General features: G+C 36.3%; 1 protein-coding gene across 2 annotated transcripts; it reads right to left on the reverse strand.

The window, feature by feature from the left end:
- Positions 1-823: 823 nt before the first annotated feature.
- On the reverse strand, positions 824-11136 carry LOC107660079 (protein lifeguard 3-like). 2 transcript variants are annotated; one of them, XM_016449296.1, is made up of 12 exons: positions 10702-11136; positions 5560-5828; positions 4132-4202; positions 3906-3970; positions 3720-3773; positions 3561-3611; positions 3277-3316; positions 3081-3118; positions 2173-2260; positions 1986-2081; positions 1852-1905; positions 824-1726 (listed from the first exon to the last, which is right to left on the reverse strand). In XM_016449296.1, exons 2-12 carry the CDS (start codon positions 5813-5815, stop codon positions 1577-1579), a joined length of 963 nt encoding a protein of 320 aa, XP_016304782.1. In that variant the 5' UTR covers positions 5816-5828; positions 10702-11136; the 3' UTR covers positions 824-1576. The 2 variants fall into 2 exon arrangements, with proteins under 2 accessions (XP_016304782.1, XP_016304781.1); XM_016449295.1 differs by lacking the exon at positions 10702-11136 and adding an exon at positions 8821-9254.
- Positions 11137-13141: the final 2005 nt, after the last annotated feature.

The following is a 13141-nucleotide window of genomic DNA, read 5'->3' on the forward strand; positions in this document are numbered from 1 at the left end:
TTTTTCAGGTTTGTATAAGTTATCAAATAAGACATTGTGGATAAGATCTCCCTTTGAGCAGAGAGTTGCCCATCTCAGACTGCAGGAGAATTTTTTGCACAGTAGAGCTCTACACTGCGGACATTATGCTTTACAAACCATCACCAAGACAGAGTCTCCAAAAGTTATGAATGCACAGAAAGCAGCTGAACCTGAAAACAAAACCAACCAACAAAAGAAAGAGGAGGAGGAGGAGGAAGAAGAAGAGGAGGAGGAAGGTAACAGGCCTGAGTACATCCCCAAAAGAAAGGCCAAAAATCCACTGATGAAAGTTGGATATGCATGGTAAGTACTGTCAGAATAAACCAGTAGTGAAAAGTATTTCAGGCTACTGACACGGAGATGTTTTCTTCTAGGATGCTCGGCCTGCCTACTGGAATCATTGGCTTTATTCTTGCAAAGAGACAGGTGGACAAGAACCGACTGAAGCAGCTGAAAATCAGACAGAGAATGAAGAAAGCCAACGAGGGCGATTACGAGAGAGAGCGATATAAACCAGCCACCAGGATGCAGTGAAAGCTGCTTTGTGAAATGACTCTCTTGTGCTAGAGAATGGCTTCATTGTGCACTTAATGGTTGGGTTGCCGTGGAAACAATGAACTGATTTATTATGGTGGATCTTTTGATCTTATGGATGAGGAGTTGATGAAGACTTCAATTGAGGGATTTCAGTGCTGCCTGTTTGAAATGTTTTCTATATTTTGATGCAGTCATCACCGTGCTTGTTCATAAGCATACAGAACATTAAAGCAACCACGATTATCTATTAAAATCAACTAAATAATACTCATGTTCCTTTTATTATGATTATCCTCACAATAACAATGATTACATATCAAACCTTAACCACATTGTTGTCCAACATGTGGCATGAGAACACCGTAACAGAAAATACAGGTTCATTTTGTTTATATAATTCAAATATATAACAATCCATTTATATGTAGGTGACACCTTTTATGACTATTTATTCATGGTGTATCTAAACAAAGGAAAGGCACCATTGTACATCACATAATATCAAATTCATTAAGTAAAGACATTTCCCAAAGTTGAAGGGAAACATCTGATATAGTCGTTTCTATTGTATATAAAGATGTCTGCGATAAATACTCTATTCATTAACTGAAATACAGTTAAGATTGTATGTACACAGCAGAAAAGCTAAACCCTCGACCAAAATGAACCACACATGTAATATCTATAGATAATGCAGCAAATCTAAATCAATACAGTAGAAATTTGCATAATACAGATCCACTTCTAATAGACAGCTTCCATTTCTATGACATAGGATCAAGAACACCGTATTGGCTATAAAATATCACTCATATTGTATCGGAATACATGCATATGGTTAGTAAATCATGGAAATTATATTCATCCCTTACCAGTTGTTCAATTAGTATAAAGCTAGATATATTTTACAATTTCCGTATTATTTGAGTAGATGTTAGCTGGGACTGGACTGAGAAGTGCATAAACATTAAAGCCATTATGATGGTACAGAAAAGGTCCATCAGCCAGCTTGAAGCTTCTATCTCTCTGCATATCCGATAATTTGCAGGAGGAAGATGAAGATCTGGACAATGTCAACATAAAGGGAGAGAGCCGCAAACACATACTCCTCCGGGCCGATGGAGAGCTTCCTGTTTCCGATGAGCAGCTGGGTATGATAGGCCAGAAACTAATCATTTAAAAACACACAAACGCAAAGTGAATTTAGGATTGGACGAATACGCAACTTTCCTATGCAGAGCTGAAGTATTGCAAGAAAAGGTGAATTCAATGTGATGCAGTGAATAGACATACCAGAGTGAATGCAATGGCCCCCATTGCTGCATAGAGCATGTGAAGCCATGGGATCTGAAACAAACCGTGAAAAAGTCAGTTAAATGATCAAATGACAATTGCTGTGCAAATACAAGATGCAAACACATGCTTACATATTTGAATGACAGCACGATAGCCGTGATGATGCCAGTCACAAACACTACGATTCCGAGGACACAGAAAAAACCTGAACATTTAGTGAAATCCACCTATAAAAGAACAGAAAAGCATGATAACCCACACATTGACACAATGATGTAAAGTCATGCTGATGGTGGACATCTTATATGTGTAGCCCACCTTAGTCTGGAAGCAGAACACTGTCACCGCAACAGATACAAGAACAGTGATGGCCAGGGCCAGGAAAACTGCCCTAGTGCTGTAATAGCTACAAACAAAAAAATGACATTGTAATATTCATAATTCTATATTATTATTAGCAAAATAAACTACTATTCAAAAGTATGGGGTCTATAAGATTTTTGTTATTTTTTTTGAAAGAAGTCTATGCTCACCAAGGATGCATTTACTTGATCAAAAATACAGTGAAAACAGTAATACTGTGAAATAGTATTACAAATTAAAATAAATGTTTTCTATTTTAATATATTTTATAATGTAGTTTATTCACAGCTGTTGAAAACAGCTAAAACTTTCTGTTATAGAAAGTGAAAGTGAAAGTGAAAGTGAAAGTGACGTGACATGTGGCCAAGTATGGTGACCCATACTCGGAATTAGTGCTCTGCATTTATCCCATCCAAAGTGCACACACACAGCAGTGAACACACACCCGGAGCAGTGGGCAGCCATTTTTTTGCTGTTGGAGCAGTTGGGGGTTCGGGTGCCTTGCTCAAGGGTACCTCAGTCGTGGTATTGAAGGTGGGAGAGAGCGCTGTACATTCACTCCCCCCACCTACAATCCCTGCCGGTACGAGACTCGAACCCGCAACCTTTGGGTTATGAGTCCGACTCTCTAACCATTAGGCCACGACTTCCCCATGGGATCCACGAAACAATTATATTATTACAACTGTTATAGTACGAAGAATTAAATGGGGTGGGAACAAAACCACTATCACTGCAAACTAAATGGACAAAGGAATTGTCAAAAGGTAAACAGTCCTGAGACTCGTGCTCTTTTCTCATTTCTCCACCCACTGTATCTCATCACTGAGATCATGATGTACATGTAGTGTGACATGTCTCACCTTGCTATATTTCCAGTCATGAACGATAAGGCCAGTGTCTAAAACAAGAAAAAAAAAATAGTCAACATTATTCAAAGACTTTAGCATCTTTGATACAATATCTGCAGCATTACATGCAAAAACAACATTGCCCATTACAGGTTTGGCCACAATCCCTCATAATTCCTTCCGAATGACTCAGAATCTTCCAACTCACAAAAATGGACAACAGGATCAGGTTCCACGGGAAACGCCTCCTAAAATGTGTGACAAAGGAGCGGGCTAAATTCATTGGTTCACATTACAACTTATGTTTATAGTAGCTCTTTTTATGAGGGCTTTCATTTTTAGGTTCAATTTTTTTTTTGTTTATACTGTCTGGTATGATTTTTGTGTCTTCATTCTTACTGTGTCACATTACTAAACTACGAGCAGTACAAAATATCACCACCTGATCCTTTTATTATTAGGTTGATTTAGAAAATGGGGCAATCATCTCACCTGGGTCCCTGACAGCAAACCAATACGATGTGTGTGACAAAATAGACAGCACTGAAAAAAAATACTTCAACAGTCATTCACATTGTTCACTACATTTGTATTTAATGTTGTAAATGTGAAGCATTCTGCATAGTGAATGAATAAATGTCTCATTCTTACTATGAAACCCAGTAAATGGCTGGATTTTTCCTCACAAACGTTCCTACAGGTTCCCTGTGTGAATAAAAGCACAAATTAAAGTTTAATGACAAAGCCTACCTGAACAAGCAGAGATAACATTTATCCTTTATTTTGTGTGAACACAAAGCACAGAAAGTAACCACACGCCCCCTAACAGAGACTCACACAAATGTGAAAATAGCCACGATGGCAGCTGTGACGATAAGCTGAGAAGCGAGGATCAGATAAACCTGCAAGACAGAAAGAACCTTTTTCCAAACTCATCCATTCAGAAAAATGTGTATTCATTATTCATACACAAAGTCCATTAATCTGAAATAATGACTGAGTAACATTACCATTAAACTATTTTAAGTAAGATTATGCAGAGTACAGAAGAATGGTTCCTTACTTTCCGTATAAAAGTGTGACGGACACTAATATCGTCGAATCCTCCTGTTGTGGTGAATCCTTCATTGTCACCTGTAACAATCATGTGTTCTGTGAAAACTACTTTTACATCTACAACCTCATTCACATCAGTCTGTGTAAATAAGCCATCATATAACTGGGAGATTCTTTAACTTCTGGCACTTTTATATCACAAGGATCTTAAACTATGAAAAACCATCATACAAAATATGAGTATTACATGTTTGAAACCATGATAATCTAATGAGTGAAGTAATTATAATTTTTACTGTGTGAAAATTTGTATCTTTTTTTTTTCCAAAAGAAAACTGTCCTGTCCCAAATTTTCACTTCTAGCACACCAAACAATTTTTACCCAATAAAAAGTTTTCCAGGTTAGTGTATTTGTTTACAGTGCCATTGAATAGCATGCCCGAGAAGAAATATGTGATATGTGAAGAAAAAAAAGAGAAATCAAATATCACTTGCAAAATGAATATGCTTTGATTGTGTGTGATTTTCAATTTTGTCAAATTGTGCAAAAAGTGTTTAAAAAATAAAAACACTGCTAGCTTTGAAATTAGCAAATATGGCATAGAATTTACATTTTTTTAATTTATTCCACAAAATGTTTAAAATGTCTCTATTAAACACAATAAATGATGAGATGTGGTGGGAATTTTCATTAATTTCAGAAAAAGGAGGGGAAAATGACAGAATTCTCATGTGATGCATGTTTGTCCACTGTGTTACTGAACAAATTAAACAAGTGAGAGTTTGAAAACTGTGTTTAGCTTATTTTCTAAAAGTTCCAAAAGTGCCCATAGTTGAAGAAATACCCAACTACGGTCTAATATACAATCCAAATAAACCCTGGTCTCATTGAAGGACATTTGTGATAATGGCAGCTGGCTGTACATTATCCCTCTACAAAGCAAATAAATAAATAAATAAATGGACATTTAAATGGTTTTATTGCATTACAAGAAAGAGACCATGGAATGATAAGAGACACAAAACTACCACAGATATATATATACGTAGGTATTCAGTTGCCAGGGACAACAGTAAATTATATAGTGTCGTTAGAATTAGAATGCTGTGACTGACCAATCAGAATCAGGTATTCCAGAGAGCCATCTAATGAATCCCTACATCACTGGCCTATCAACACTAATCTGGGTAGAGCTAGGCTATAGGGATTACATTAAGAAAAATGGTGACTTCAGTTAAGATTCAATTCCATGGCCTGCATATGATCTGCTCAAATAAAATTTCCCGAACAATGGATTGTTTAAGTAATGAACCATATCCTAAACCTGATCGGCAGGCCATTAAATATTGTTCTTAAATGTTTCAGGACCATGACACTATGATAATAAAAGTTAAAAGTTGAAGGTTTACAAGAGACTAGAAATAATAGTCTTACCTACACCAGGAGGAATGATGGGGATGGCAGGTATATTTGGAGGGGGGTATCCCGCAGGCTGTCCTCGGTATGGATCATTGGGCTGTGGGTAAGGCGGCTGTCCCGCGTATGGATCATTGGGCTGTGGGTAAGGCGGCTGTCCTGCGTATGCGTTGAAGCCATATGGGGGGACAGAAGCGGGGTAACCTCCTCCAGGCTGAGGGTTAGAGAGCAGCCTGGAATCATCATAACTCGGAGGGAAATCTGACCTTGACATGCTGCTTTACCACCTGTTGGGTAGATGAGACACCATAATGACCGTTTGTGCTACTAAAGTGCAGAAAACACCCAAGAAAAAAATCAGACTTGCTCCAAAACAAAAAAGAGAAATGTATTTATGTTTTATTCTTTCTTTAGGAGCACGTAAATGTGTCACGTCAAGTGCTACCTCCGATTACCAAGAAGAATTGTTTGGTTGATCTGCCATTTCTAAATATTCTCCCATCCAGCCCTAAAATATATTTAAATAACCCTAAAATCCAATGCAAGACGACTCATAAGATAAACCGTGGGACTTCTATACTTTGATCCGTTCACCCCATGATCTGTTAGTTATTGAACACAGCCTATAACTGAGCTTGAGACGATCTTTCCTTTTATTATTATAATTATTTTTAAGCAGGAAAACATATTCATCATTCAACTCCAAAAACATTTCACAGGCAAGAATGAACTTCCTGTTTGTCGGATACATGAATACTGTCTCAGGACTTTTCAATACTAACAAAAGTAGAGTTCACTAATGATTCATTCTAGACTGCAGTTACTGATGTTGTCTCTCACTTTTAGATGCAAGAAAGTCAAACCCATGTAGAAAACCATTAATGTTTTAAAAGTAACTTGATATGGTATGTAATTTAATTAAAATTATTTTCATTTTAATTGTCTTTTAGAGCATGAAATTATGCACGAGAAGAGATACCGTTCAAAAGGTAAAAGGTAAAAGTATCAGAAATGTAGTTAAATCATTGAATTGATGATTTAAAAATAATTAAATCAGAACAACTGAAAAAAGGTAACAAGATACATTGAGAAAAATTATAATTATATAATATTATAATAATTTACACACAATTATTACTCATTAATGATTGAACAATTGTGTGTAAATTGTTATAATACTATATAGTTATGTTATAAATGTCATTGATGTTAAAGAAATATAAAAACAACTGCAGTACCTTTATGAAAAACACAAATTGTTCTTATATAGACTAAAGGCCATGTGTGATTATTCTTGTTATATCAATGAACAGTAGCATTAAATGAACAGTAGCATTATTGTTTTTGTAATAACTGTTACTGGTTCTCACTTTTTCTAAAATTATTGTTCTATAATTTATTTAATGAAGTGGATAAAAAGCAGATAACATAATTCATATAGCACAGCAAGTGTGAGAAATTCAGCACTGTCATGATTCATTTTTTTAAAACAATTCAGACAGAAATGTACAATGATCTTAATAATTGTGGACAACATTTCTGCAGGAGCACTAAACTTACAATATCCTTCCTGCCTCTTCCCATCAAGAACTATTATGTGGCTGAATAGGGGTTTGAGAGGTCCAGATGCAAACAACAGATAAGTGGACATAAATTCACTCCCTGACTGCATGTCTACTCATGCTGCGTTTTGAAAGGTTTCTTTCCATTTTAATCCTTACAATGACATGCATGAAAGATATAAACTGACGATTTTTTGGATCTGGGAGTACCAAAGCTTCTAATGTTATGTTGCCATTTTCACTCACACAGTACTGATCACAGCAAAAAAGCACTAACCACACTTTAATCAGTCTTCCTGGAAACAGCCGAAGGCACAGCCCATGAAATGCCTTACAGTGAGTGCTGTGAATACACCTAGTTTTTCCTCAGCAACTACGTTTTCCTGTGTTCAGGTTAGGGAGTGAGATTTTGAAATTTGAATTATACTTTTTATTTTTTGCATGCATTAAGACATTATTTGTGCGTCGGGATCATAACTTCCTGTTATCAAACAGATGTAAAGGAGGTCACTCAGGACCACACAGTGAGGTCGACATGAACATGTGACTCACATCTGCTAAGGAAAATCTTATTCAACCCAATTCAAAGTCTAAACAATGTCATTTGTCATTGATTGTCATTTAATGAAAGTATCCTGGGAAAAGGCGTTTCTACATTTCAAGTTCAGAAAGGAGTGACTGTCAAATTAATTTCAGAGAGCAACTAAACTAAACATTTTCCAGGATATGTGACAGAACTCCATGAACAATATAAAACCAGGTTTAATGTCACTTTTTACTTTCAAACCAAGCACATGTAAGTACTTTCTATATACCCCTATAGTATGTAGGCTGATTATAATGTTTACAAAAAACATGGAGGGTGCTGTGTAATTCAAGCCAGACTGGAAAAGAATGTCTCCATTCTTGTATCAGTTCAACACTGCCAGCATGACTCAAGCAAGCCTACCATACACTGTTACATCATTATGTACTCTGCTAAGCAACCTTTTATTTTTAAAGTGGAAAAAAATGATACTTTCACTTCCTTACTGGTCCACCCTAGTACTTGAAATTGGCCAAAATGTTATGCTATCAGCCATACTCAAATAACTGTTGTACAGAGATAAAGTTGCTTTTGCAGTTTATTTATTCTCTCTTTGATAGGGTTGATCTGGCACAGTAAATGGGTTTTTAATACTATATATATATTGAATAGAAAACGTTAATGTAACTGAGCTGAAAAACAGGCTGTTTCAATATCTAGTAAGCTGCCTACTTCAACAGCGGTTTTGGGCATCATAGTTGCATTCAATGTGTGTGATGATGTTTAGGTAGGCAGCTCAGAGGATCTGAAAGACTGAGAAACAGCCACAGGTGCCAGATATCCCGTCCCTAAGGCGGGCAGGAAGGCATTTTAGGAAAGTGTGATCTTATCTTACTCCCATATTCCTCTATTATAACTTTATCTTTAAATATAGACTAGAAGTCAATTAAGTTATGTAGTTATGAATACTTATATAGAGTACTTGAGCATGTTCACATATTTGGCCTCACCCCCCACCCCTCGCAAATATTTACCATGTCCATGGTCACCGTAGTTTCCGCCAAAATAACAGGTACTAGTTATTTTACTACTGTTAAAGCATTATAGATTACTCAATCGATGTAAAAAGCAGTCGAACAGTACTTCATTACAAGAGCACGTGATGGTAAAATAAAATAGTAACAATCTTACCACGCGCTGTCTGAAATCCAGAAAACTTTACACGATCGATGCTGAAGCTTGCAGAAAGAAATATCTAGCGATATAATCCTTCAACCTGAGCCTATTTAAATAAAAATTCGTTAGTTGACGCACTGATCCACTTTCCTCGGTGTCAGTTCAACTAACGTAAAACCAGCAGTCAGCTGACGACATTCAGTCAGTGTAATGTGCTCAAAATGCTAACAAGCCAGCAGGTGGAGTCAGCCTGAAACATATTGCGTGTAACTAAACATAATTCTCAGAACTAAGCCACAAGATAGCTGTTATAGCAGTACAATTATGCTTTGGCTCTGAGTAAAACTAAAATGATATCTAAAACATTGTCTGTCTGCTCTCTTTATGTAACGCTTCACCAAACACATTCATGTAAGAAGTCTGTCGAGGTGTGCGTGGTTAACTAGACACACCCAGGCTGCTTTTTTGAATTCTTGCCACAAGCTGGGTTGGATGTGTGCCGAGCTCGTTCTGTCGCGTTTGTTGTCTTACACCAGGTGGTGCTAAATTGCCGTTCCTACTTCTCTGCAATCAGTATCAAGTTTATTTACCAAATGTACAATATACAGAGCTGGGTAGTAACTGATTACATGTAATCTGGATTACGTAATCAGATTCCAAAAATTAAGTACTTGAAATTAGATTAAATTACATTTTAAAATACTTGTAATCAGACTACAGTTACTTTTTTTTATTGATTACATGATTACATATTATTCACACAATAGCAATAAATTATTCATAATTTATCTATTCTCCCAAATTCAGAAAGTCTTCCAGTTTTGTGGACATTCTCACAAAGACCAGTAACTAGTCAGGTAGCTATTATTACACAGAAAATTGAAAGGCCACACGGCATTTGACCACTGGATTTACAAAAATCATTTAAATTTTAAAAAGAGTCTTTGGAAGTTTTTTTTCTTTCAAACGCATTAAAATGCACAACTTCACGTTATTTCTTAATTACATGTAATTGAGGGATTCACAAACTTTCACCTAATATATTTATTTGAATCCCCCCCTGAGATTTTATGGTAATAAATTAATAATTACGTATTTGCATTTTCACAGTTCTGTCAGGACCACTATCGTCAAAGATGATTGACAATTAGCATACAGTTTGGATTGGCGGTATGGTTCCGTTCTGGGCAAGAACTCCCTGCGCATCCATGCAGCCTAGCATGGATGAGAGCAGGGAGAGCAGCGATAACCCCCCCAGGGTAAACAGAACAGAACCAACATAAATGTATGCAGATATCGTTAAAGTTCAATAATGTTATGTACACATTTTAGAATTAGTCTGATTCAAAGGAGAATCAGAAGGCTGAATCCGAATAGAAAACGTTAATGTAACTGAGCTGAAAAACAGGCTGTTTCAATATCTAGTAAGCTGCCTACTTCAACAGCGGTTTTGGGCATCATAGTTGCATTCAATGTGTGTGATGATGTTTAGGTAGGCAGCTCAGAGGATCTGAAAGACTGAGAAACAGCCACAGGTGCCAGATATCCCGTCCCTAAGGCGGGCAGGAAGGCATTTTAGGAAAGTGTGATCTTATCTTACTCCCATATTCCTCTATTATAACTTTATCTTTAAATATAGACTAGAAGTCAATTAAGTTATGTAGTTATGAATACTTATATAGAGTACTTGAGCATGTTCACATATTTGGCCTCACCCCCCACCCCTCGCAAATATTTACCATGTCCATGGTCACCGTAGTTTCCGCCAAAATAACAGGTACTAGTTATTTTACTACTGTTAAAGCATTATAGATTACTCAATCGATGTAAAAAGCAGTCGAACAGTACTTCATTACAAGAGCACGTGATGGTAAAATAAAATAGTAACAATCTTACCACGCGCTGTCTGAAATCCAGAAAACTTTACACGATCGATGCTGAAGCTTGCAGAAAGAAATATCTAGCGATATAATCCTTCAACCTGAGCCTATTTAAATAAAAATTCGTTAGTTGACGCACTGATCCACTTTCCTCGGTGTCAGTTCAACTAACGTAAAACCAGCAGTCAGCTGACGACATTCAGTCAGTGTAATGTGCTCAAAATGCTAACAAGCCAGCAGGTGGAGTCAGCCTGAAACATATTGCGTGTAACTAAACATAATTCTCAGAACTAAGCCACAAGATAGCTGTTATAGCAGTACAATTATGCTTTGGCTCTGAGTAAAACTAAAATGATATCTAAAACATTGTCTGTCTGCTCTCTTTATGTAACGCTTCACCAAACACATTCATGTAAGAAGTCTGTCGAGGTGTGCGTGGTTAACTAGACACACCCAGGCTGCTTTTTTGAATTCTTGCCACAAGCTGGGTTGGATGTGTGCCGAGCTCGTTCTGTCGCGTTTGTTGTCTTACACCAGGTGGTGCTAAATTGCCGTTCCTACTTCTCTGCAATCAGTATCAAGTTTATTTACCAAATGTACAATATACAGAGCTGGGTAGTAACTGATTACATGTAATCTGGATTACGTAATCAGATTCCAAAAATTAAGTACTTGAAATTAGATTAAATTACATTTTAAAATACTTGTAATCAGACTACAGTTACTTTTTTTTATTGATTACATGATTACATATTATTCACACAATAGCAATAAATTATTCATAATTTATCTATTCTCCCAAATTCAGAAAGTCTTCCAGTTTTGTGGACATTCTCACAAAGACCAGTAACTAGTCAGGTAGCTATTATTACACAGAAAATTGAAAGGCCACACGGCATTTGACCACTGGATTTACAAAAATCATTTAAATTTTAAAAAGAGTCTTTGGAAGTTTTTTTTCTTTCAAACGCATTAAAATGCACAACTTCACGTTATTTCTTAATTACATGTAATTGAGGGATTCACAAACTTTCACCTAATATATTTATTTGAATCCCCCCCTGAGATTTTATGGTAATAAATTAATAATTACGTATTTGCATTTTCACAGTTCTGTCAGGACCACTATCGTCAAAGATGATTGACAATTAGCATACAGTTTGGATTGGCGGTATGGTTCCGTTCTGGGCAAGAACTCCCTGCGCATCCATGCAGCCTAGCATGGATGAGAGCAGGGAGAGCAGCGATAACCCCCCCAGGGTAAACAGAACAGAACCAACATAAATGTATGCAGATATCGTTAAAGTTCAATAATGTTATGTACACATTTTAGAATTAGTCTGATTCAAAGGAGAATCAGAAGGCTGAATCCTGACTGACAGAGGAGGAGTTGGGGATGGAGGAGGGTAATTAGCTATTGAGCAATGCGAAAACTGCTGATACTACTGCGGGACCTTATATATGAATACTTAGATAGGTGTCGTATTCCCATAGGTTGATGGGGATCAGCTGAGAGTCAGCTGATGCGAGCTTGACTAACGTGACCTGCCAGAACTAACGCTACGCTTGATTTCTGTGACGTTGGTTAATAGTAACATGACATGCATGTAAACAAATATTACATTTTTTTAGTTAGTTTTATTTTGATTGTTATTTAAAAAAAATTTATTTTATTTTTCTAAAAAGATTTATTTTAATTTCACATTTTTATGATTTAATTAATTATTCGCTTTTCATTAAACGTACGAACCCCCTGCAGTTCCTTCTCAAACCCCAGTTTAGGAAACCTAATGTAATGTTCAATGCACTTCATTATGTTATTAACAACAAATGTAATATATTTTCTTTTTCTCTGCCTTTTTATATCAATATGGTACAAGATGATCCTATTTAAATCAATATGATAAACAAGTTAGGCCAAAAGTAATCTAAAAGTAATCAAATCAATTTTTGTCATGTTATTTGGAATCAGTAACGGACTAGCTCTGACAATATAGCATACTGTAGCAAATGCAGGCAGGTGAAACCTCAAGAGACGAATGCAGCGAACGGGATCATAAAACTTTAAAACACAAACTGTGTAATACATGCATGCATATGGAGGACGAAACCTGCAAAAACAATAAATAAATAAATACACAAATAAATAAATAAATGTGTGCATAAATACACGTATTCTTGTTTAAATACATAAATAAATAATTATACATGTGATGAAAGTAGGCAAATAAATAAAATAAATTGGTGGGCAAATGGAAAATGTTTAAGGAAATGCTAAACTCATCCTAACTATTTTCCTTTGATCGCTCATTTATTTCTGAATGTATTTCCACATTTTTTCCCCACTCTGCGCAACATGCTAATGAGAGGGTGTCAATTATGCAAGAGTAGGCGGATCGTGTGTGACGAGCTTGAGCGTTTGCCTGCGCATGCGTATTAACTTCATCAGTCAAGGT

This window comes from Sinocyclocheilus anshuiensis, unplaced genomic scaffold (assembly GCF_001515605.1).
Source record: "Sinocyclocheilus anshuiensis isolate Anshui unplaced genomic scaffold, SAMN03320099.WGS_v1.1 scaffold55, whole genome shotgun sequence".
NCBI classification, from domain to species: domain Eukaryota; kingdom Metazoa; phylum Chordata; class Actinopteri; order Cypriniformes; family Cyprinidae; genus Sinocyclocheilus; species Sinocyclocheilus anshuiensis.

Coding starts and splice junctions, on each gene's coding strand:
- LOC107660079 (XM_016449296.1), bottom strand. CDS start 5,815: ATGTCAAGGTCAGATTTCCCTCCGAGTTATGATGATTCCAGGCTGCTC. Junction 3,119..3,276: donor TGATCCTGTTGTCCATTTTT/GTGAGTTGGAAG, acceptor TTCTTGTTTTAG/ACACTGGCCTTATCGTTCAT. Junction 1,727..1,851: donor GGGCCATTGCATTCACTCTG/GTATGTCTATTC, acceptor TTAAATGATTAG/TTTCTGGCCTATCATACCCA.